The sequence below is a fragment of the Hermetia illucens genome, chromosome 4, assembly GCF_905115235.1.
Source record: "Hermetia illucens chromosome 4, iHerIll2.2.curated.20191125, whole genome shotgun sequence".
NCBI classification, from domain to species: domain Eukaryota; kingdom Metazoa; phylum Arthropoda; class Insecta; order Diptera; family Stratiomyidae; genus Hermetia; species Hermetia illucens.
This window is the reverse complement of record NC_051852.1, coordinates 71,861,882-71,887,534: the sequence shown is the minus strand read 5'-3', so window position 1 is coordinate 71,887,534 and position 25,653 is coordinate 71,861,882. Positions and strand designations below refer to the sequence as shown.

General features: G+C 40.7%; 1 protein-coding gene across 1 annotated transcript; it reads left to right on the top strand.

The window, feature by feature from the left end:
* Positions 1-10,479: 10,479 nt before the first annotated feature.
* LOC119655281 (Golgi phosphoprotein 3 homolog sauron) lies at positions 10,480-25,601 on the top strand. Its single transcript, XM_038061096.1, has 6 exons — positions 10,480-10,630; positions 10,694-10,993; positions 24,312-24,439; positions 24,492-24,610; positions 24,662-24,837; positions 24,908-25,601. Exons 2-6 carry the CDS (start codon positions 10,793-10,795, stop codon positions 25,154-25,156), a joined length of 873 nt encoding a protein of 290 aa, XP_037917024.1. The 5' UTR covers positions 10,480-10,630; positions 10,694-10,792; the 3' UTR covers positions 25,157-25,601.
* The last annotated feature ends 52 nt before the right edge of the window (positions 25,602-25,653 follow it).

Sequence of the window (25,653 nt, the reverse complement as noted above, 5' to 3'; positions counted from 1 at the left end):
AACACCCTGGCACTCTGGATGGGCAAAATGCTAGAAAGCAGACAAATAGAGGTACAAACAGGTACAAATTCTATTATCATGAACACCACTCAAGGCTGTCCACAGGGTGGAGTACTATGGGCGCTGATGTGGAGTATGGTAGTGGATGAACTCCTGGACGTGTTAACTAATACTGGAATACAAGTCCAGGGCTACGCGGACGACATTGTTCTAATCTGTAGGGGCAAATATGAAGATACCCTATGTGATAGAATGCAAACTAGATTAAGGGTTACTAATGCCTGGTGCAGGAAGGTGGGACTGCGGATCAACCCAACCAAAACCACCATAGTACCATTCATTAGGAGGCGTAAGCTGGATCACCTGAAAGCCATAACATTACATGATATGGAGGTGAACGAGAAACAGAGGTCAAATATTTGGGAATCACGCTAGACCAAAAATTACTCTGGAAGACACATATCGGAAACACTTGTCGAAAAGCCACGAGGGCTCTGATGACTTGCAGATCCATAGCAGGAAAAAAATGGGGTTGCAACCCGAAGATACTACTTTGGATATATACTGCAATAACAAGGCCAATGATTACCTATGGAGCGGTAATCTGGGCAGAAAGAACCCAACTCAGCACACAAGCCAGGAAATTACATAAGCTCCAAAGGCTGGCTTGCGTGTGTATCAGTGGGGCAATGAGGACATGCCCAACGGCATCCCTGGAGGTCCTTCTGGGATTAACCCCTCGACATCTGCACATACACATGCAGGCAAGGAGATCAATATTCAGGATGGCCGGTAGTATGAGTGAGGCGGGGAGCTGCCTAAATCGAAGGAAGATTGATATCCTTTCTAGGCGGTATCCCGAATTACTGATACCGAGGGACAACATGACAACGAGGTTTCACTTCGATAAGAAGTTTGAAACACGTTGGAGTAACAAGGCAAACTGGGAGAGCGTGGCTGCGACATACGGCTTAAACCAGCAACTGATTACTTGGTACACTGACGGGTCCCTCACAGCAGAGGGAGCGGGTGCCGATGTCATTGGTCCAAGAAAAATGTACTTTGAGCCAATGGGCAGGTACACTAGCATATTCCAGGCGGAAATTTACGCCATAGACAAATGTGCCTACTTTAATCTGCAAAGGCACTACAGGGGGCAGAACATAGCTATTCTCACCGATAGTCAAGCAGCGATCAAGGCACTTAGGTCCAACCAGGTGAACTCTAAACTGGTATGGGAATGCCTTGAGAGACTGAATACACTCGGCTCGTCCAACAAGGTCTGGATACTTTGGGTTCCAGGCCATGCTGGGTTGGAAGGCAATGAGGCAGCGGATGAACTAGTCAAGAAGGGAGCAGGGATGCCTTTACACGAGCCAGAACCCTTCTGTGGAATCGGAAACGGTTTCATGGCTATGAATCTAAGAAATGAAGAGAAACGGTTGAGGGAACTATATTGGGCGGGCCTACCAGGGATGGAGCAGCCCAGGGTGCTTATTGGGGGATACGAACCCCTGCGTACAAAGGATTGCTTAAACCTCAACAAAAAGAACCTCCGAATCATAGTGGGAATTCTCACTGGTCATTGTCGGCTGAACTATCACCTAGGGAAGCTAGGGATATCTACGGACACTGCCTACAGGTTCTGTGAGGAGGAGGACGAAACCTCTATGCACGTCCTGGGACTGTGTCCGGCACTTGTGCAAAGTAGGTCGATACATCTGGGAGAACACTTAATACCAGATGCAAAGCTGAAACTTCTGGAAGTAGGGAACATACTAAAGTTCCTAACGGTTACAGGCCTGCTTAAGATACTATGATCAACAGGTACACTATAACCAGTAAAAGGTGCACAATAGTTCTTCAAGGACGCGGTGCGACTTTCCCTTAACAGAATAATAATAATAGGAGGGGAATTTGGATGCACCTTGCCGTTGCAAAGACAATAGCTGAAATAATCCTGAACTCAGCAAAGAACATTTCGAAGGTTGTTCGACAGAGAGCAGGCTGATTTCCTCTCCGGATCCTTCTGCATTCACCACATCAACACCCTACGAATCGTTTTGGAACAGCGTGCGGAGTTTAGATTTTGGTTTCACCTCCTCTTCATTAATTTCGAGAAAGCTTTCGATAGTGTGAGCAGGGAGTGTATCTAAAGTGTTCTACTCAGTAGTTCTATTCCGGAAAAACTAATAAATATCATCAGAGCGACATATGATGGTACAAAATGTAACATACCGCATCTATGTAAAATATCAGAGGCATTTGAGGTTCAAAGCGGAGTCCGCCAGGGTTGCATCTTGTCACCGGTATTATTTCTTTTTGTTATCTGTGATGTTCTTCATGCTGCCCTTCCCGGAGGACGTGGAGGAATTCAATGGACGACAACATCTTTCCTCAAACACCTCACCGGCTCATGGACCTTGGCCAATAGCTTTGGATTTGGAAAGAGAGGCAAGTAGAGTTGAACTGAAGATAAACACCAACAAAACAAAAGTTTCTAGACTGACGGGTGATCGCGCTCCCCTTATCTGCATTCATGGCAAGACAATGGAAGGCGTCAGTAAATAGGGAGTGTCGTTTCTGCCTATGATGGCACCAAATGTTGCCCAGTATACACAGACTAGACAAGGTAATATGATCCGAAAATCATGTGCACCATATTTTAATTTGGTGACGTCACTTGAGTCGTGATTGTCGAGTAATCCGTTTCGGTTTGAAAATCGTTGGGAACATTTTATTGAGAAGTGTTAAAATTTGTGGTTTTAATGTTTCTATCAAGACAAAATTTTTGTGCAAAATTGAAAATAGTGAGGTGCGCGATGAATGGTTGCGATAGTTATAAAGGCAAAAGAGGAAGCACCTTGAGATTTGTTTGTTTGCCGAAGAATGCGACAATTTGGGAAGAGTGGAGAAAACTTGGAAAAAAATGTAGGAGGATCGACTTCAAAAACGTGTGTGTGCATTTTGTGCAAGGCGATTATGAGCTCGAAGACATAGTTCTGGAGACTTTGCAAAGCAGAAGACGATTGAAGGAAGACGCTGTGCCAAGTCAGTATTTGCAGCAGCAGGGTAATGAAAGCGACAGATCCAAAAGAGTAAAGCTCAGGAGACAAAAAAGATGGTACAAGATGTTGTATCATCTTTTGGGAGGTAGGATGTTATTCAGTCAGAAGATGAAATGGAAAAAATAGAAAAAGGCTAGACGTTTTCATCAAAGATGAAGGTATAATTCATCAGACGCTACCTCGCCTCCATCTTGTGAGCATCATGACCGAAAAGCAGTAGCCAGCTCTTGGAACTGTGATATATCTGGAGCTGGTGTTCGACACCTTTGCTCCCCTTTTCTCTGTGGACATTGTAGTCCATCTTTGCTCGATGCGTTGTTTTCTGATTTCTTATTAATACTTAAACGTTATCTCACAATACTTATATATTAACTTACACTACTTATGTATTACTTACAATACTTATATGTTATCTTACTATAATTCTATATTATTTTACAATAATTATATCTTAACTTACAATATTATATTATCCTATAATACTATATTATCTTATAATACTAATCTTACAATACTAGTGCCCTTAAGTTTCCTTTTATTTGCTTTTATTTTTAAAATGTTTAAAGTTTTATTATTATGGGAGCCAATTTTTTTTTTCTAATCTTAGATCGTTATGTATATCTATATTTCTTATGTAATGCGGAATATTAAAGATTTTTCTTACAGCTATGTTCTGACATATTTGCAATTGTTTTTTATATGTCTTACATGTTTAGTAAAAGACACTGCTCCCGTATAGCAGAGATGGACGAATTAGTTGTTTATAAAGTAAAAGTCTATTCTTAATATTTAGTTTCTTAGTTCTAATTAAAGGATAAAGAGAGTTTAACGTACCTGTGCATGCTTCGATTGCTGTTGATTGGTGCTGTTCCAATGCCACCCTAAAACTTCGTTCTGTAATAAAGGATTCGATTAGTTTTATTGGTGAATAAGATAAATTTAAATTTTTCCAGTTTGGCTATGAGGCCTGCGTGCCAGACTTTATCGAAAGCTTTCGATATGTCGAACATGATTAGTCCGGTCGATTTCCGCTTGTTTAATCCACTGCGAATGTGCTGGACTACTCTGGCCAGTTGTAGCCCGCATGAATGCTCTCGTTGAAATCCGTATTGTTCCTCTGGGATGATGTTTAACGCGGTGAGTTCGTCCTGCAGTCTGCTCCGTATTATCCTTTCTGCAATTTTTCTTATTGTTGGAAGTAGGCTGATGGGTTTTGGCAGAAGGATGATGATGGACTTTTTCCATGCTTTTGGATATGCTCTGAGACGAAGTACTTCATTTATTACTGCGGTGATTGATTCGGCGATGTTATTCGGTGCGTTCTTGATGTACTCGTTTGTAATCATATCCCAGCCTGGGGTTTTTTTTTTTTTGATGCTTAGTCCTTGAATGATGGTTTCAACTTCCAGTTGGTCTGTTTGCAGTTCCAAGTCTTCTCTTTGTGTTGTGTCATCTTGTGTCTCCGTTTCTGACTCGTATTCTTCTTCTGATTCATCGTCCGATGTGGTGTTCTCCCTGAACTGGAGTTCGAGTGAGTCCGCGAAAGCTTCGCCTTTCCCTCCTTGTGGAAGGGGCCATTGGGACCATGAATTGTAGGCATTCGCCTTCTCGAGCCTCTTTTGAAGTATTTGGTGAGCCGTCAGAAGTTCTTGTTCCCTGGCTCTAAATTTTGGAGGAAGTATTCCCATTGTTCGTTCCAGAATCGGTCGATGTCTTCTCTGATGACGTTGGTGGGCCGATTCGCTTCTCTTTTCAGATTGGGATCTCCTGTGTTTCTTCCCCTTTTTCTGATGCGGTTTCTCTCCCTTATTCTTTCTTTAATATTTCTTGGGAGCCTCCGTTGTGCTCTCCTGTTTGGCTGAAGTTAGGTGGACTAGGTTTTGTATTTCTGTTTCTACCTGTTCCGATATTTCCAGTTTTGTCGTTGTGGTGTATTGTGTTAGAAAGTTGCGGTAGGTTTCCCAGTTGGTGTTTTTGATCGTTTTCGACGGATTTTCAATATATATGTTGTATACTGAAAATAGCACCGGTTTGTGGTCCGATAAGAGGTCGTCCAACACGTTGATTGTGATGTGGTTGTTGAAATTCTTTGTTAGAGCTTTGGTGTTTCGTGTTGCTCCCCAATCTCGATGACGCGCGTTGAGATCCCCGGCGAGAAAAGTCGGTTTGTCCTTGTCCTTGAGTAGCAGTTGAAGGTCCTCTGGAAGACTAACTGCTGATGGTGGTCGGTAGGCTGATATAATTTTTACATCTGCTGGTCCTGTCTTGCCTCGATGACTGTGGCTTCCATTCCTGTGATGGGTGGTGTTTCTAGGCGGTGATGCTTAATTGGGTGGAAGCCCTGGTCCTCAAAGTCTTCTTTCACATCCTCGGGCGGTATTCCCTTGAGCCCCCGGATTATTATATTAATATTCTTCTCTTCTGGGAGAAGATATGTGTGGAATTGGATTCCACTTTCCCTGAAAAACTTCGTGCGCTTCCGGTGGCCGCACGCCTGGAGTCATCCTTACTCTGAGGTGTATCCTCCTAGCCTTAAGGATATTGACTTTCTTCTTCCTTAGCTCCTTTTCTATCGCGGGCCATTTTTACGGCTGCCATAGAATTACGGGTACCGTACCTTTCTCCATTTCTTTTGCCTTAGGACTTTCCTGTCCTGTGGGCTTAGATTGTTTTACCGGTGACTTAGGTTTCTCTACTTTTTTGAATATGGGCGGCAGAGTCGGCACTGATTTCGGTGGCGGCAGAGGTGGAAAGTCCACATCTTCCTCCTCTTCGGTGGCGGTATTGTCCGTGTTGTCGGTGGACATCTCCTCTTCCGATAAGGAGTAACTCTCTGAATCCGAAACTTGTGGGCTCTCGATCCGTATTGTCTTCCCATTTTCCCTGGGTGGAAACTCTTGATGAGGGCTGTCAGACCCTCGTTTTGCTTCCTGTGTTCTTCGATTTCTTTTTTAGCAGCGGCTAGCTGCTTCGTTATTTCATCCAATTCAATTTGCTGTTTCCTCTGTTCTTCGATTTCTTTTTTAGCAGCGGCTAGCTGCTTCGTTATTTCATCCATTTCAATTTGCTGCTGCCCAAAGACGTCTGCTTCGCTCCGCTGCTCTCTCGAGATGCGCAGTAGCCAGGTATTGTTTTCCGCTTATATTTATTCGTCGCGCCTCCTCCTCGGACGAAACTGACTAGCCTTTTCCTTTTTTTCATTGGGTGGCCCATGAACAAGGGGTCCGCAAATAAAAAGGGACAAAGCAAGTTGCTGTGTGCTTAATATTGGGTTGGGGAAATAGAAATGCCGTATTTTATCAATATAAGGCGACACTTAAACATATCTTGTGTTATACTTATCGCATCGGATCATACTATACGGCGATTGGAAGACAACAATCTGTGCTACAAATGTCTCTTTGACAGTGTTGTGATCGTATGTTTCAGTCTCAAGTTATAGCGCATCAAAATGGAGTCCACCAAGCAAGAAATTTGTTATATTTTTCACTACCTGAGAGGTAAAAATGCAACGAAGGCGGCCTAAAAAATTTGTTTAGTTTATGGGCCCGATACTGTAACGACGCAGAGCACAGCGTTGATTCGATCGACTTCGTTCTGGTGTAGTGGATGTCGAAGACACCCCCCGTACTGGTAGGCCAATCGTCGTAGAAACCGAAATCATCCAAGTAGACCGGCATGTGAATATTTGCTCGATTGGCCAGGAACCGGGTATAGACCATGAAACCTTTTAACACCACTCGCAGAAGATTGGATTCCAAAAATGCTGGATGTTTGGGTGCCACACGAGTGGACGCAAAAAAATCTCTTGGACCGAATCAACGCAGAATTAAATGTTTAAAATAAGGTTGATCACGATTATAGGAAAGATTTGGAAAAATTTGAGCCACAGCGGGAAAACAAGTAACTCAAAGCTCGCAATAAAAAAGTACTTGAATGTCTAAAGGTAGCACAATGCGAATAAAAAGAAGCGTTGGAGTAGTGAAGATATTTCTTCTGCCATTTCTCTTTACTCTTTACAAAAAAAAAGTAGCAATGCCAACCAAAGATATGGGCTGGAAAGATAAAACTAAATCCTAGAATTGTGGATTCTGTGCTGCAACTACTATCAAAATCAAAGTACGACACTAAGGAACGACTGCGTGTATTATCTTGAAGATCAGAAGGACTTTTGAGTATGGTAAGACCAACGACTGTGCTTTGCATCCACATAAATATGTGCAAGTGGCTATGATTCGTAGCATTTTTAAAAATTGGAAGCAAACCAGATATTACGATGTTGTAACTGTAGTTTGTCGTAAATGATGATAAGCCATGGTTTGAAACTTCATCAGATGAAAAATATTTTACTGAGAAGTGTTAAAATTTTTGGTTTTATTTTTTCTAATCGTTAATCGAGTTTAGGACAAATTTTAGTGAAAAATATGAAAGTGGTGGGGTGCGCGATACATGGTTGTGATACTTATCAAGGCAAAAGAGAGAGATCCTTTCGTTTTCTGAAGAATGAAACAATTTGGGAAGAGTGGAAAAACTGTGTGAAAAGTGTAAGGAAATCGACTTCCAAAATACTCGTATGTGTTCAAAACATGTTGTGGAAGACGATTATAGGCTCCAAGACATATTTGTCGAGACTTTGCAAAGCAAAATGCGGTTAAAGGACGACGCTGTTCCGAGTCAGTATTTACGGCAGCAGAGTAATGAACGACAAATCCAAAAGAGTGAAGCTCAGGAGACAAAAAAGGTGGTGCAAGATGCTGTAGCATCTTTTGAGAGGTAAGATGTTATTCAATTTCAAGATGAAATTTAAAAAAATAGAAAAAGGCTAGACTTTTCATTCAAGATGCAGACATAATTCATCAGACGCTAGCTCGGCTCCTGTTAGCATCGTGACCGAAAAGCAGTAGCCAGGCATTGTTTTCTGCTTGTATTTATTTGTCTCCTTCTTGGAAGATACTGACTAGCCTTTTCCTTTTTTTCATTGGGTGCTTGCTCATGAACGAGGGGTCCGCGCATAAAAAGGGGCACAGCAAGTTGCTGTGCACTTAAAACAGTCCACCATTAAGTTGATCGTGGGCTTAGCACCCTTCAAATAAATAAGTGAATAAATCCAAAATTAATTTTCGATAATTAAATTAAAGGCAAGAAGAGACTGCGAGTTTTCAAAGCGAAGTAGAAAGTATTTCGCCTGTTCAATCGATTCGAAAAGGCGCCGAGGTTCAAACACAGTAAGTTAACATTAGGATGAAAGTACGTTTGTTTCGCTAATCTAAATAAAATGTTTAAAACATGGTTGATCGCGATTATAGCAAAGAATTAGAAATATTGGAGCTACAAAGATAAAACCGGTAACTCAAAGTTCGTAATAAAAACAATATTTAGGCATCCACAAATAACAAAATGTACTATTTTTCCACTCGAGGGTATTTTTACGAAAGGGCAAATTCCAAATAAAACAAGTCGGGAAACCGGAAGCTTGGCGCTTCAGGTATGAAAGGTTTTGTTTGCTTCTTCTGTGAGTATATTTAAGTGTAGAACTATCCCATTTGTACGTAGCCCGTTATGTATATGCGTTTATCATATCTGACTACCCACTTTAGTGTGTTATTGATATTTAGTTGCAGTAAATTTACACGGTATAGTCAATTTTGAGCAACTGTAACTTTGTTAGTAATAGTATGATTTTGATCAAACTTGGATTTAATATGCTTCATATTATATTTTTTACTACTATCAACTTTTATAACTCCGGGACATACTTAAGGGGGGTTTTACTCAATTTCCCCAAAAATATGGTAATATACTATTATTAACTTAATTTGAACGGATATCGATATGGAGAGTATTTTGAGGCCTGAGCACCATATAGAGGCAGCTTCATTTTTTCAGATTTTTCGGTTGGGTAGTTTCTGAGAATGGGTCCGTTAAAGAAATTATCACTTTCGACCCGTCCCACTCCCCGCATTTCGTATAAATCTCAAAACTAATACTGGCTTCGAAAAGTACTAATCGAGACCTTTCATTTGATACCCCACATGACTATATTCGGTAAAAAAAAAATTACACCGCCCTTTTGCATGTATTACTCGTCAGACAAATTGTTTTGCAAACAAAATCTTAAAAACGCGTTGGAATAGTGAGGATATTTATTCTGCCATTTCTCTATACTCCACTGGACCACGAGCATACAGGCTTCTATACAAAAGAAAAGTAGCGCTGCCAGCAGTGCCACACTAAAGAAATGGGCTACAACGATAAAACTAAATTCTCAAATCGTAGATTTTGTGCTGCAACTACTATCAAAATCAAAGTATGACATTAAGGGACGACTGTGCTTTATCTTTTGACGAGATGAAGAGCAGAAGTGCTTTTAAGTATGATAGGACTAATGACTGGCACCTAAATTATTTACTTCCACAACCAGCCACTAAATAAAGAAAAATTATTAAAACTATTTATTAATTTGATGTGTTTATGTTACGTTTATACTCTTAATTGAACATAAACGTAATTGATTGATTTTATTATCTATGAATTTTGCTATTTTTCCTTTGAATTTATGAAAGTGAAGTGTTCTGTTGTTCGCAATTGAAAGCAACATTCGATTCGTTAAAAATAAATTTTAGTTATGACTTTATTTTTGTTCGTAGTATTAACAAATTTTTGATAAACCTAACAAATTGGAATTTCAAAATGGAAAATCTCTTAGACTTTTCTACCGATTTTCATAGCTTATGGCTTTATTCATAGATAGATAATGTTACCTACAAATCTTAATTCATCATCATCATCAACGGGGCAACAACCGGTATCCGGTCTAGGCTTGCCTTAATAAGGAACTCCAGACATCCCGGTTTTGCGCCGAGGTCCACCAATTCATAACTTTTCTTTAGTCATAATAGTTCAAGAGATAAATTTCACTGCACATTATATCGGTCCAAATGACGTCATAACATTTTGACGGTTCGTATTGATATTACCTTGTCTAGTCTGTGCACATTTGTATGTAATGTAATGTAATCTTCTTGATTTTGCCCAAATCTGTTTCGAATCGGGTGGGGATATTTTGCATTGTACTTGCTTATTTATAGTGGAAATAACATATATCATTTTGTCTGCGTATGAAACCATCAATTATATCGATGTGATATTAAATCTGCCCAATTTTATTTGTTGTAGCATATTTACCGCTGTCTTGGTTTCGACGAAAAGAAATTGAGTTTTCTGATTAGAAGTGACCCCAATATACCCATAGGCGTCGGGTTTGGATAGATTGCAAATATAAACAACCGCACCGCCAGTGGTTTCCTTGCGGTTGCCCCGCAACACACATTCCATACCCGGTCGACTAGTCAACCTTCCATAATATACGGTAATTGTCAAGGTATTCACAATAATTGACGAACTGCTTACCAGTTCCGGCAGTCTTTTGTTGACTTGCTGAATCCCATATGGAGTTGTGCACGACAATGACAACACTATGACAACTTTGCGCAATTTATCCGCCATGTTTTGGTGTTGGAGTCGTGTCAAATATCTTTGGTGAACGTCAACATTGCATATAGGTCTTTGGGAAATCTAGTTTCTCGTTTTTGGTAATTGATAGCAAAATACTTTCCAAATTCCAGCTATTTCTTGTGCGGGTCGATCTGCGGTCTATCGCCTGTAATTTCCATAAATAATTAGTGGGAAGGAAGTTTCAAGTCGAGAAAAACGGCAAACATAAAATGAATCGAACCGATGGGCTCGTGCGAAGAGTAAAAAATCGGGAATCAAACGACGGATTGAATTCCAACAGCGTTAATCAGAATGCGGAGAACGAGGAAAACAACGGAGCAACGGAAGATAACATTGACGACTGCGACTCGAAGGAAACTCGCCTGACATTAATGGAAGAGGTGCTTCTGCTTGGACTTAAAGACAAGGAGGTGAGCAAACATGGAGTTTTCAGTAGATCAGTAGTAGGCTGATCTGGAAACCCGTGGTAAAGCCTTGAAAAGTGATTTTCTGCGGGGTTGATGTGTTATGTTATGTTATCTGGCGAAGCTGGTGTCGGATGTAAAAATAAGTGTTCTGCGAGTCTCCAATGCCAAGATAAAGGCGTGTGATAACAGAACGTACGACCAGAGATGGAGTTCTTTATCGAGGGGAGATAAGGGTGTGTGGCGCGAACGTACCCAGGAAGTAACGATTCGATAACTTGTCGTACGATGTTTTACGATCTTAATTTGCTGTTCAGTTTTGATGCGATAAATTTGGCTATACTCGATTCTTAATAGGAATAAAGTTCACGGCAATTACGGCATTTTACATGTATGTGAAATTTATTTCTCTGTTCTCTATGGAGAGTTGTACTATCTGGCAATCACCGCAATGCTATTACTATGGCGAAATTGGTGGAAATTACCATGCAGTAAGGTAGTAAGAAAGTGTGGCGGGCAGAAACAATTGTTTTTCTGTAGCCTGTTAACTACCAACCATTGCACATAGGCACTTTAGTCTCTTAAAACCTACATGCTGTAGTCGGAGGTGTTCCTTTTATAAGTATTATAAGTCTCACTTGATGAAGGGATCAAGTGGTTCCCGAAATACCGTTTTTTTGCGGGTATAATAAATAACACAAGGGGAAAGCAAAAACAAATTTTATTTATTTCGGATAATTAAATCTGTAGAAACACCGCAAGATTACTCTTAAATATTCTTTCGAAGCCCAGCATGTTTCCACGCCGTGGGCTCTCGTTATACCCGATCTTTCCAATGAATTCTCAAGCCGCTTTGGATGATTTACTGGCCCAGAACAGAACTAACAGAAATCCCCCTGATTAACATTTAAATTTGGAACTAATATGTAATGATTTGACGCGTTAACGAACTCACGTTGGGTGCGAGTCCTTCCGACTGGACAACATATTCACCAGAGTGAGATTTAAAATCAAAACGAGCTATTAACCCGAATCGTAGTGAGACTGTCACTTTCCTCCTCTAGTTTAGGTAGATAGTTTGGAAGCTTCGCTTGCTTAATTTTAATAAGATTTAATTTTGCCTTCCTGGGTTTATAATTTGTAAGGTTTTAAATTTATTAGAATCGCTTCAATGCCTGCCTGTCTGCCACACCCGATTTTTTCGGGAACGGCTAAGGCAATAGTCACAGAATTTGGTGAGAAGTTGTGGTCTGTGAATCCCTTTATATATAGTAAGTGGCGTACTTTTCTGTTCAGTTTAAGGGTATAGGGAGCCCACAAGTGAACGGGGGTGTGACATCTTTTTTTTACAGAATATGGTCATGTGATATATCAAATGGTTTGGTTAGTACTTTTCGAAGCTAGCCTTATTTCTGATATTGAGACAAATATCGGGGAGTGAGGACTTAAAATATATGCCGCAAAATCTAACAGGCCTCGTTCTCAGAATGTATACATCTATACAAAATATAGGCCTCAAAATTATTCCATTTCGACAGCCGCTCGAATAAAGTTATTAATAGCATAACACCAATTCATTCGAAAAGCTCCTTAAATTCATCTCAGAAGTACAAAACTGGTACCATTATAAGTAATAATATAATACACAATTTTAGAAAGTTTGAATGAAATGCAACTATTATGAACGAACTTATAGAAGGTCAAAATTTTGTATTTATGATGCTATCACTATGCAAAGTGAAGTCATCAACAATGGAGTTGGATATGTCAATAATTATTTGAAATTTTAACTATATATGTATGAAAAAACGTGCATTTCTCTCATGGGATTTCTAGATTAGTATGATCGATGTCCTTTTGCGGAGATAACAGGTGGGCACTTTTCAAAATGCCTTCTGTTGATCTGGTTCCCACGAAGAACTTCCCTACATTCCTAATCTAATTTTAGTTTAATTTGATTTTCTGAGTTCATATTTCATATTTAAGGTGGAACAACACTATACAATTCACAAAATATTTTGAACTCTGAAGAATATGAAACAATAAGTGCAATTTCGAAAAAGTAATTTTTCGATAGAATTTCAAGTTCCTCCTATAACGCCCCGAGCGATTTTTCGATGACTATGACCTCTTTAAAATGGCACGCAGTCTAGGTCGAACAATTTGCAATGTTTTTACTTGAAAATTAAATTTTTAATTTAATTTATGTTCATTGCAACTATTTTTAATAAACGGTGGAAGTTTTTTTGTTATGGTGGAAATTGAGCAAGTTTAAATAAACACATCGCCAATTCCCTCAAAGTCAATATATCTAATATTTGGTACATCGTTCTCTAGCTACACTGATGTAGATTTCAACAAATTTTGTTTTTTTTTTCTAACTTTAAATTGGGACTAGTTATACTGCGTACGGACAAGCTTTGGGAGAATTCCTGCAGTGCCGCCATTTTTACACAGGGTGTCCCGTTTATGATGGTAGAAATTTTAATGGTGAATAGTACCACTTGTTCGAAGAAAATTGGTGCATTGAATGGGCCTTCTACCTTTTACCATTATAGAGTTATGGCGTTTTTCGTGAATTTCGTCAAAAAGCTTGATCTTCCCAAAAAATCAAAATTTTCCACTCCCTCAATCATTTAATTAATTAATATTATAAACGGATATTATATTTTCAATTACAAAAATATAACTGTTCAAATTTAAAAAAAAATTCGATATAAATTTCAATATACATTATTGTAATGGTACTTTAAACTTACAATCCTGCAAAGTTGATAAAAGTTGCCTCATTATGTTAGCTTTCAAATGACTTGTAAAAATGATGAGCTTAATTATAGACAATTTACGAATATTAGGTATTAAATGGGAGAAAACGTCGTGTTGATGTGGAATAAATTCATTTAAAAATGGTAGTTTAAAATGAGAACAATTAAAAATTAATGCGCCAAAACACTAGAACCACCATATTTTTAGGTGAATTTGTTCTATGTCGAGACCGCGTTTTCTCCCATTTAATGCGTAATATGGACCAATCGTCTTCAAACAAGTGATTAGTTTAGTTTACTGGGGGAAGCTGCAGCTACGAGCACTCAGACCCTTGTTAGTCCCATTGTACTAGCGAATCTAAAAATATTCTCCATAGGCTCCTTACCAAGGTGTCTTCGTTTGAGATCTGAGGAGAACGGGCAGCTGCATATTAAGTGCAGGGCCGTCTATTTCTCCTCCTCACATCGGTTGCATATAGCGAAACCACCACCCCGATTTATTCCATATGGTAGTTTAAGGAGTACTGCCCCGTTCTACTGGGGTTTTCATCTTCCACTTCTTGAGGGACAACAAAAATGCCGCTCTAGCGGCCCCCGGTTCTTTCACAAGTATTTTCGCCTGCCGGCCAGAGATGAAACATTTCCATTCGGGTCGTGATTCCTTGCAATTTCACCCTTCAGAGTAGACTTGACAGTGGATCGCCGGATGCCAAAGGCTGGTTCTGGCCTTCTCATTGTGAATCCAGATCATTGACCAGCCAGTCGGTTAGCCTTCATATTACCAGCGATGTATGAGTATCCTGGCACCCACATCAGGAATGTTTCGTTCCGTTGGCCAAGTTTCAGCGGCATCTGTTGACAACTCCATACCAACTGGCTTGATATGTCGTTGCTGTTTAGTGCTGATAATGCTGCCCGACTGTCAGAACAGATTCGAAAGGTACGACCCTTCCAATGTTGTCGCAGACATTCTTCTGCTGCCAATGAAGTAGCATATATCTCCGCCTAGGATATGGTCGTAATTTTTCCGAAAGGTCGAACCATATGCGTGACTGACTCGTCGGTGAAGATGATTAACTCCGTAATCTGAAAAAACGCATGGCGGCCATTTATGGACCATTCTTCTCTTTAGGTGATTACGGCGTGTATGTCTTTTCAAAGACGAATCTGGAAACAATATGATCGGTTGACATCAGGGCTACCGGATATTTATCCAGGAATTTTCAGATGGAGGCATGACCAAATGATTAGCCGTCATTCCACGCTCCAATGGTATCGAATCTATATGCGTCGTTGGCTGCTTTCCGTTTCAGCTTCAAATGAATTGGAGGTAGATTTAGACGTAGTACTCATTCCTCCACTAATACTTAGGCAACCGAGCCTCTGAATCTGTGTTAGCAACTCCCTCCTGTTAGCAAAGTTCAGTCTCGGCCACTAGGATGCATGCACACCTCAAAATGGGTTTTATTATGGATGTATACTTCCAATGAATCTGTTGCGGTGAAAGTCCCCAGGTCTTACCTACCGCAGTCCTATAGCAGAAGAGCGATCTGCAGGATTTCTGATATTATTATTCCTAGATATGGTGCTTCCATATTAGCTTGGGTCGAAATTATTCTTTTTCAGAGATCATCATCATCAACGGCGCAACAACCGGTATCCGATCTAGGCCTGCCTTAATAAGGAACTCTAGACATCCCGTTTTTGCGCCGAGGTTCACCAATACGATATCCATAAAAGCTGTCTGGCGTCCTGACCTACGCCATCGCTCCATCTCAGGCAGCGTCTTCCTTGTCCTTTTTTCTACCATAGATACCATACGGATTAAGTGACCTGCCCACCACAAGCAGTTGAGCCGGATTTTATCCAAAACCGGACGGTCATGATATCGCTCATAGATTTCGTCATTGTGTAGGCTACGGAATCGTCTATCCTCATGTAGGGGGCCAACAATTCTTCGGATGATTCTTCTCTCGAACGCGGCCAAGATTTCACAATTTTTTTGCTAAGAACCCAGCTTCTCGAGGAATACATAAGGACTAGCAAGATCATAATCTTGACAGTAAGAGCTTTGACCCTATGGTGAAACATTTCGAGCGAAACAGTTTTTGTAAGCATGATAGCGCATCCCATTGTCGTAGACCGTTGTTGATGTTGAATGGTCTTGAGAATGATCCTGTTGCTTTTATCTGGCCTCACACATTGACCAGGGTCAGCCTAGTCAGTCTTATCAATTTCGTTGGGATACCGAATTCTCTCATGGCCGTGTATAATTTTACCTTGACTATGCTATCATAGGCGGCTTTAAAGTTGATGAAAAGATGGTGCAACTGGTGTCCATATTTCAACAGTTTTCCGTCGCTTGCCACACAGAGAAAATCTGATCTGTTGCTGATTTGCCTGGAGAGTAATCTCGTTGGTGTGGGCTAATGATGTTCTGGCCGTATGGGGCTATCTGGCGTAGCTAGATAGCGGAGAATATGTTATAGGTGGAACTTAGCAACATGATATCTCTATAATTGCTGCATTGCGGGATATCCCTCTTTTTACCTAGGGGACAGATAATGCCCCGTTGACAATCGTCAGGCATTGATGCTCCTACTTTGAGCATCAGTTGATGAACCGCTTGGTGTAATTGGTCGCCCCCATATTTAACTAATTCGGCTGTAATTCCATCGGTTTCTGACGGCTTATGGTTTTTCAGACGGTGGATTGCACGGATTGTTTTTTCTATGTTTGGTGGTGGCAGCATTTGGCCGTCGTCTTCAGTTGGCGGGACCTCCAACTCGCCGATATTTTGGTTGTTGAGCAATTCATCAAAATACTCAACCCATCGCTCCAATATCAACTGCCTAATAGAAGGTATCCTTCTCCGGCTCTGCAGTCTGTACCACGTTTATGAGGCTTATATTTCTAATTGCCTTGCAAGCGCAGAGTACATAACCTTTCGCTTATATTTTCGAAGCCGGTAACACCAGTTTTCATTTTTTGGCTGACTAAGAAACCTACTCCAAGCAAGGTTTACTGGATGGCCGCTATAATATATGGTGCAGTGGCTCTTCTCCAGAAAACCGGTCCCTGTCCAACGCATTTCCTGCAACACTGTTACACCAGCCCCATGTTGGGACAGGGTACCAGTTGGTACAATTTGTCCGGTTTTTAGGCTCGATAGAGTCGCCTTGATCCTTCTCCGTCTGCAGCTTTTCGTTAAGAAAGAGCTCCCAGCGTGGATTTGGAGATAGGGTTCAGTAGTAGAGCTGTTGGTGTTGGTTCAGCCGGCGTTCCCCAGGTTTTATGCTCCATCGTGTGTACCAATCCACGTTTCGCACTGGGACCTATACCCTTCCCTTCCCTTTGACCAACGCATCGGTTAGATTCCACGCTGTCTCGCCGCATCACAAATTGCCTGGAGTGAGGCATAATTGAAGGCACCTTCGATATCCATGAATGCGCCTAAGGCGTATTCTCTTTTAGACATCGTCTATTCAATTTTTGCCGTTAGCTCATGGAGTGCTGTCTTCGTAGATTTGCCTAGGCGTATTGCCTATCTGTCGGAAGCTTTTTGCGTCCGCGTAAGTGGCTTTCCCTGGTTTGAGAATAATTGTTAATTAGAATATAAGCGTGTGCTAGGCAAGGACTCAGGGCATCCATTCCCTCTATTGCCAGCGCAGGAATGATGCCATTCGGACCTACAGACTTGTATCTATGGAACGAGTTAAATGTCCATTTTACTCGCTCCAGTGATACTATTTTGCATGCCAGATTCCAGTGTCTCGGTTAAGGGCTGTTTGCACCTGTCGGCCCCGGTATGAAATTTTGGATGCTACCTGGCAAATGCCCTTCAAGCAAGTGGTTCGTCGTTTCTTCATCGTTTTCTGTGTACCTTTCAACCGGAGTCGCAATATCAGGGGATGCTTTCATGATGTCGATGACCTCTGGTCTGAACACGTAGAAGAAAGTGGGTTCATTACTCAAATTGAGGATCTACGGATCCGTTCCTACTAGATACTCTAATAGTCTCTATCCTTTTGTATTGATGTTAAGACCTCCCAACGATATGTGGTGGGCGTTGAAATCACATCCTGCTATTACCCCCATGCCTTTACTTTTAGCTTATTGGATAGCTCTGATGAAAGTTCCATTGGGAACTTCTTCTGCGTCATAGGGGAAATATGCAGAGCACCATAGAATCTCTTTATCTCCCTGTTGACTTTTTATGGTTAGTTTGACCATTGTGATGTCGCCATCACATAATCATTAGCCAAAATTTGCTTGGAAGTCTTTTGAGACCCACATGCAGGAGCGGGGTCGATCACTGGAAGTTTGGACGCGTAGACGTAGTAGATCTGGCAGCCCGTTTGTTCGCGAACCTTCTTAATGTGGGTTTCGGGAACGCCGATAGTAAGGAAAGTTCCCGGCCTATCGGCTCTTGCTCCTGTTTTGCTGCCTAACAGCGTCCAAGTGGAGGTGTTATGGTTGTTCTGGACACCAAGTTGCTCCAAAATCCCAGCAGGAAGGCTAGTTGAAACTGGAGGTTGCCTGGTATACAGAATTCACGGCCATATCTTAACCCCTGTGACCATTCAGCCCACGGCACGGTAGTCGCACCTTGGCTTGGGGTTTTGATTACAGCTTGGCTTCAGGTGTCATCTCTTGTTTCCTAGAGAATCTTCACTGAGCTCCCCCACCACAACAAAGTAGGTAATCGTCGAGCGAGCAACAAGTGGTACTATCCACCATTAAAATTTCTACCATCCCAAACGTCGAATGTCCCGTTTGTGATGGTAGATATTTCTTTACCAAAATCTACTGGTACATTCTTAAGTATATGCACGATCAATTCTACATGTATTCGTCTACAGCCTTTCCTTCCACCACAAAAAAAATGGCCGAAAATACTTCGGTTTTTATTCCTTTAGAGTGGGCTTACATCTTAAGTAAACCAATGTCAGCACCATTTTGTGTGAAAACTGGCATTTACCCTTGTTTACCCTCATTCAATGCAGCGTAAACTCTTTCTGCATTAAGTGGAGTCTTGGTACAAGTAACCCAAGTTCTGCTGTTGCTTTTGTTTTTCTTACAGATCACAAGGTTCAAGGTCAGAGTGACAAACTACTGAAATGATCTTTAGCAATGATTTGACATAGACATCGTCTCTTACTGTGCGAGCAATTCCTATAGAAGCACTATAAAATCTTATTTTCAAATGTTCTAATTCCAAGAACCCTAAACAAGTAATTGCACTTCAACAGTATATTCTGACAACTGTTTTTCATTGTTTACCATATCGATGGCCCAGTTTGTCTTCATTAGTCACGAGAGCGGAAGGTTTGTTTAAGGGGGTCATCCCGTGTGAAGGCCGTTTTTTTGCCTTTTTTTGAAAAATTATTTTGAAGGACTGGATAGAGATAGAAACGTGATTTTTTCACCATATGTTTATTGATATCTTTAGTATATATGATAAATTTTTCAGCTGATTTCGTGGCTAATTTTTGGAATAGGTGTTAATTTATGCACCCATCTCCAAAAAAAGGTGTTTTTCTGCTGCCACGCTGGAGGGCGCTGTGTTCATCTGAGGGAAAAAAACTAGACGGCATTTTAATGTGGACAATATTCCACGGTCCGCAAACTAGGATAATTAGAAAATATTAAAAGGTAAATTTTTGGTGGACTTTTAAACTTAATTTTTTGGATTTTGGTGTTTTTTTACGGCTTTTTTTATGAATAAAAAAAAAACTACCTGTCCGATTGCAATTATCCTAGTTTGCGGACCGTAGAAATATCTACTAAAGAAGCCGTGAAAATTTCAAAGAATTTGGTTGGATACATTTTGAGCTATGGTGGCAGCCGATTTTCAAGATGCAGTTTCGAGAAAAACGCATTTGAAAATTTAAATGTGATTACTAACAGTAAAATTTTAGCTCACCATTAATCTGCTATATCTGTTCCATAGAGAGCACCCTCCGTTTCTTCAAAAAAGTCTTGTAAGGCCGATTGTTGCTCTCTGGTGTCAATTGTGGCTCTTTTAGCGAGGTCAGTCGATCGTCGTTCGGACCGCCAAATTCGCGCTTCATTTAGGCGGTCGGCATAAACCTGACATATGTGACCAACTTGACATCCCATTGTCACTAGGATTTTGAGAATGCCATTGAATCCTTCATTGAAAATAATTACAGCCAGAAAAGTGGCGATTTCTACGAGCTTGGCCCCAGAATGAAGGTGTTTAGAACCGAAAGTTCAGATCAATGTATTTAACGACCCATTGTTATTCTGGGTCTCTGCTCCTAAACATCTGTTCAAGAGATCATCCCGTGACAAATCTTCGTAGATTGGTTTGATGACTGTTTGAACTTCTTCAGTGAAAGGTGCCTTCTCGTGATGAAAACTATCCAGTTCTCCTTTAGCTTCCGCTTTGCGCCATTTGCACCAACCATCCTCGCCTGCTGGAAAATTTTCATGCTGAGGATTTTCGTCTGTAGAACATTTATGGAAGAAAGTTTCCCAAATTTCTTGCTTCATTCCTTCTATCGAATTTGCGTGTCGACGAATAGCCAGCCCAGGAAATGTAGTGAGGTCCTTATCGGTAAGTTTTCCAGTCCCTTTTCCACCAATGCCTTTGTGATTCTTCTTTGCATTTCTAAGCCGCATTCCCATTCTTTTCTCGACATGTCCTACGTATTCCTTTTTTACTACCACATAAATTTTATTATTTGCGGAAACTTGCAGAAATACCGGAGAAAACTCCAGCAAAATCCAATATACAATATACAAAACTTGTCGCAATTGGAACATCCATGTTCATGCTTGCTAAAAGTTTCTTTGCTGATGTTGATGCGAAGTCCTTTTTCTTCTCTGATAACTATCGATTCCCATGAAATATTCGTTTGTTAGTGCGAGCATGACGTTGAACGTTAAAGCGATCTCCTTTCGTACGATCCATTTAAAAAAATCACTGAACACACAGACAGCACAATACTTAAAACAAAATATAACTGAGTATAACTTGAACGTCTTTCAGTGCTCACTCTAGACTGGATTATCCTTTTTATTCCAAACAGCAAATAAGTTTAGACAATTGATTGGTTTTCCATCTTTTTATATTTATACCTGTGTTCGAATTTATAAGGCTCAGGTAAAAAACTAACCTGTAAAAAAAGATTCGATGCTCTTTCTCATCGAGTACTCTAGCCGCGGCTGCAAACTCCTTACCTGTTTAACCCTGTAATTTCTGAAGGACTCGGAATATCGGAAAATCCCTTTGCCCACATATTCTCCACTATATATAGATACAATTCATGCAAAAAAAAAAATCGATTTCTCCAACCCGACACACGGGATGACCCCCTTAAGAAAAGCGCCGAATTGAGTGCGTATTTCCTTTCAAAATTTAAAAGAAATAATATTTGCATTTAATAATTTTTTATTTCTAATAATTGATTGCTGCACCATTATTCAGAATCACATTAAAAATTTCTCTCTGGCATTGACGAACCTAATTTGCGGGCCGTTCCGTTTTGTACTAGGTGGGTTTTGTCCAATAACTTGTAAAAGCATCTGGTCCATCCAGATTAAGCTTTTTTCGTCAGAGAAAATTATGAATTTCCATTCATCAGGCCAATGCCTCATCTTTCTTGCGAATGTAAAACGAGGGTCCTTATGGTGCTTTTTCGATCTTTCATACGCAATGAAAGCATCCCCATTTAAAAGGTTGTGCTCTTGACGTTTCCTTTTCGCTACAACTTATACACCACTTCGTCGTCTTGTTATTGCTTCCGTCATTAATTGGAGTTTTACGCCATACCGCTCGCCCAAGAAAGAAAGTCTTGATTATATTGGCCCCCCTATATGTTCTGATATTCATTAAGGTTGAGGGGTGTCGGCAATCGATGAGCACGTTGTCAATTTGGTTGAAAGTGGTCGGTCTGGAGAGGCCCACGTATGTTTGTGGACCGCTTTCCGCGCAAACCAGGTACTTCCAACAACCATTTCGTGCGACACTGCTAATTGAATGATCCCCAGTCCGTTATCATTTGTATTTTGGTGTAAGCTATGGTAGCCAACGTGTCGCCTAAATACGGACTGCTTCCCTGCTTGGCTGTTAAAATCCCCAAGTATGATTTTGATATCATATCTGGGGCAGGCTTCGAGGGTTCGTTTTACTGCCTCGTAGAAGGTATCCTTCTCCAACTTTGTAGTCTCCTCAAATATGCGCCATTTTGTTCCCAAACTTATTGCCATTTAGAAGGCAACTTCATTATCCCCCGTTAATCCGGGTTTGGTGATGGTTTGGGCCGGCTCGCCGATCTTCGACCACGATCTTTTCCGCTTGAGGTTATCGTACGTAATCCACTTTTCATCACCAGTCACCATCCGCTTCAAAAATGGGTCGAATTCCTTTCGTTTCAGCAGTGCATCGCAGGCGTTGATTCGGTCAAAGAGATTTTTTTGCGTCAACTCGTGTGGCACCCAAACTTCAGCTTTTTTTGGAATCCAATCTTCTGCAAATGGTTCCAAATGGTTTTATGGTCTATACCCAGTTCCTGGTCAATCGAACGAATGCTCACATGCCGGTCTACTCGGATGATTTCGACGATTTTATCGGTTTCTACAACGATTGGCCTACCAGCACGGGGTGTATTTTCGAAATCCACTACAACAGAACGAAATCGATCGAACCAACGCTGTGCTGTGCGAATCGTTACAGTATCGGGCCCATAAACTTCACAAATTTTTTAGGCCGCCTTCGTTGCATTTTTACCTCTCAGATAGTAAAAACGTAAAACATGACGAATTTCTTGCTTGGTGGACTCCATCTTTGACGCCCTATAACTTGAGACTGAAACATACGATCACAATACTGTCAAAGAGACACTTGTAGCACAGATTGTCGTCTTCAAATCGCCGTATAGTATGACCCGATGCGATAAGTATAACATAAGATATGTTTATGTGTCGCCATCTATTGACAAAATACATTTCTTTTTCCCCAACCCAATATATGGTGTAACGACTTTTCTCCAGGAAACCGGTCCCTGTCCAACGCATCTCCTGCAACGCTGTTACATCAGCCCTATATTGGGACAGGGTATCGGCTAGCTGCTCAGCAACTTCATCTCTGTACAGGGAGCGCACGTTCCATGAGAAAATGCGCAAATCGTTACTCCTTTGTCGTTGCCGGGTTCGTCGTTGTATTATCCGTCCAGTCCAAGGCTCCTGTTGTGGCTTCATAACAAATTGTTTTCCGTGTAGGGTTGTAAGCCCTACCCAACTCCCAAACTGGAGGACCAGTTGGTAGAATCTGTCCCGTTTTTAGGCGCGGGAGACTCGCCCTCATCCCTCTCCGTCTGCAGCTTTTCGTTAAGAGCTCCCAGCGGTAACCACGTGGAGATGGGGATAGGGTTTGGTAGTAGAGCGGTTGGTGTTGGTTCAGCAGGCGGTTCCCAGGTCTTATGCTCCATCGTGGGTAGCAATCCACGTTTCGCCCTGGGATCTATACTACCCTTTGACCACCAATTTCACTAAAAAGTCGATTTTGAAATTTGCTTAAAGTTTGAACAGTTATATCTTTGAAGTAATGATGACCTTTGCAATTGCAAAAATATCCATTTATAAGAAATCTTATATATAGTTCCCGAAAATAGTATAAAATCTGGGATTAGATGATGGAGGGAGTGGAAAATTTTTTGGGGAGGTAAAGGTTCTTGACGTTCATGAAAAATGGGGCTGCAGGTTGCTAACCTACCAATTTATATCGTTTTTAGTCAGTCAACTTTTACGACGAGCGGGGAATACTTTGGTGTATTCCTAAATCCCAGTTCAATTGGGAGTCCACGATCCCACGGTCTGCTAGCAGTTGTGACGCCCCTTCCAGACTTGTCCGGCCGTCTGGGTAGCGCCTGAGGTAAAAAACATTTTTAATGGCGGTCTAGTCCTAATGAATATTTTCAACTGAACTAGGGAAGGTAGCAACTCTTTATCCATGCGTGAAGTAGCGGATGGAACACACAAGCGAAGGGCAACGAACATCAAGTGATGATCATTTTCTAGGCCGATGTCCGCGTCTCTGTTCTTACTACTATGCTGAAGACAAGGCGGTGGAAGCTGCAGAATTCAGAAACCCTTATCACTATCGCTGTGACCGCCATATCGTGTTATTGCATCACAAGACCAGATTACTCATAAAGATCCTACATAAGAAAGCCACAAAACTTTCCTTCCTGAAGAGTCCTGCTGTTGCGGACTTGCTTCCATTATGATGCAGATCTACTCTAACTTTTGCTTTTATTTTTATCTATGAAAATTACACGAACTCTCCCTTAAATTCGTGTTCGTTAGTTTAGACAAATCCATTTCAATTATCTTGAAGAGCAAACAGTAGCACAGTTGTTGGAACATATTTTTCGAATTGATATGGAAAATATTCTATTCGTTTACGTAAACAAATTTCTGATGGTTATGAATTTGATTTTATACTTGGCATTTTGAACGCAGCGCTAGAGCATATGAATGTATGATAAATGCAAAAAGAGGTTGAAAACGAATGTTGCGATCTATTGCAGGGATATACGTCATTTTGGAATGATTGCATATCGAGTGGACTGCGCGGATGTATTCTAATAGAATTAGGAATTCGAGGACGCGTCGAACTGGAAAAAGCTGGAATGCGAAGACGGGGCCTTTGCTCAAGGTAAACAAAAAGGACTTGGCATTATTTCTAAATGTTAATGGTGCAATTTTAGAAAATTATTACTAAAAACTGATACCCCCACTGGAGACGTCCTTCTGGACGAAGCTTTGAAGCACGTGAAAGAAACAGATCCACCGGAAACCGTTCAGAGTTGGATCGAGTATTTGAGTGGTAAGTTGTGGTTGATTGTAAACGATGTAATGATTAATGGTTCTTTTGAAGGAGAGACATGGAATCCTCTTAAGCTGCGATATCAATTGAAAAATGTACGGGAACGGCTTGCGAAAAATTTAGTTGAAAAAGGAGTCCTCAAAACAGAGAAACAAAATTTTCTGTTATTCGATATGACAACACATCCGCTTAGTGATAATGTAACGAAAACTCGTCTAGTTAAAAAGGTAAGCAGCGAAACGAGGCAATATGTTCATAGGTATCTAGAAAAGTTTCAATACATTGAAGTTTTTATAGATCCAAGATGCGGTTTTGTCGAAATGGGTTAATGATCCTCAAAGAATGGACAAACGTATGTTGGCCCTTATATTCTTAGCACATGCAAGTGATGTTTTAGAAAACGCGTTCGCGCCGTTAAACGATGATGATTATGAAGTTGCGATGAAGAGAGTGCGCGAACTGTTAGATTTGGACTTTGAAACAGAAGCATCTAAGGCAAACGCAAATGAAGTTCTGTGGGCAGTTTTCATGGCATTCACTAAATGAAACAGGCTAAAACTCATGCGCTACACCCTACTTATTTTTACAGCGAATAATTAAGAGTAGTTTTTTATAATATAAAAAATGGAGATGTGAAAAAAGATTCTATTTAACAGCTAGATCTATGTAAAATATGCGTCTTGTTGGATGATAAATATGGACCCTGAGTAGGACTACGATAACTGCAACTTTGAATAGAAACGTGGAAGTCTAAAACTGAAGCTAATTATTGAACATATTGGCCGAAATCAACACAGACACGTATTGCATTGTTTTTATTGAAAATAGTTGTAAATGTTGATGAATATAATGTAGGAAGATAAAAATCAACACATTGAAGAGGAAAGTATGCTAAAATGATTTTGTGATTCTATGCCAGAGTAATTTTTAGGTAAACTGAAAAACACGCAATTGTAATAATGATTAAATAAATAATATTATATAGCCCGTATTTAATTATGTATTCCGACATTATAAACGTTGTAATTGAATGTATCAGTTTC

Coding starts and splice junctions, on each gene's coding strand:
- LOC119655281 (XM_038061096.1), top strand. CDS start 10,793: ATGAATCGAACCGATGGGCTCGTGCGAAGAGTAAAAAATCGGGAATCA. Junction 24,440..24,491: donor AGACGGGGCCTTTGCTCAAG/GTAAACAAAAAG, acceptor GTGCAATTTTAG/AAAATTATTACTAAAAACTG. Junction 24,611..24,661: donor TTGGATCGAGTATTTGAGTG/GTAAGTTGTGGT, acceptor GTTCTTTTGAAG/GAGAGACATGGAATCCTCTT.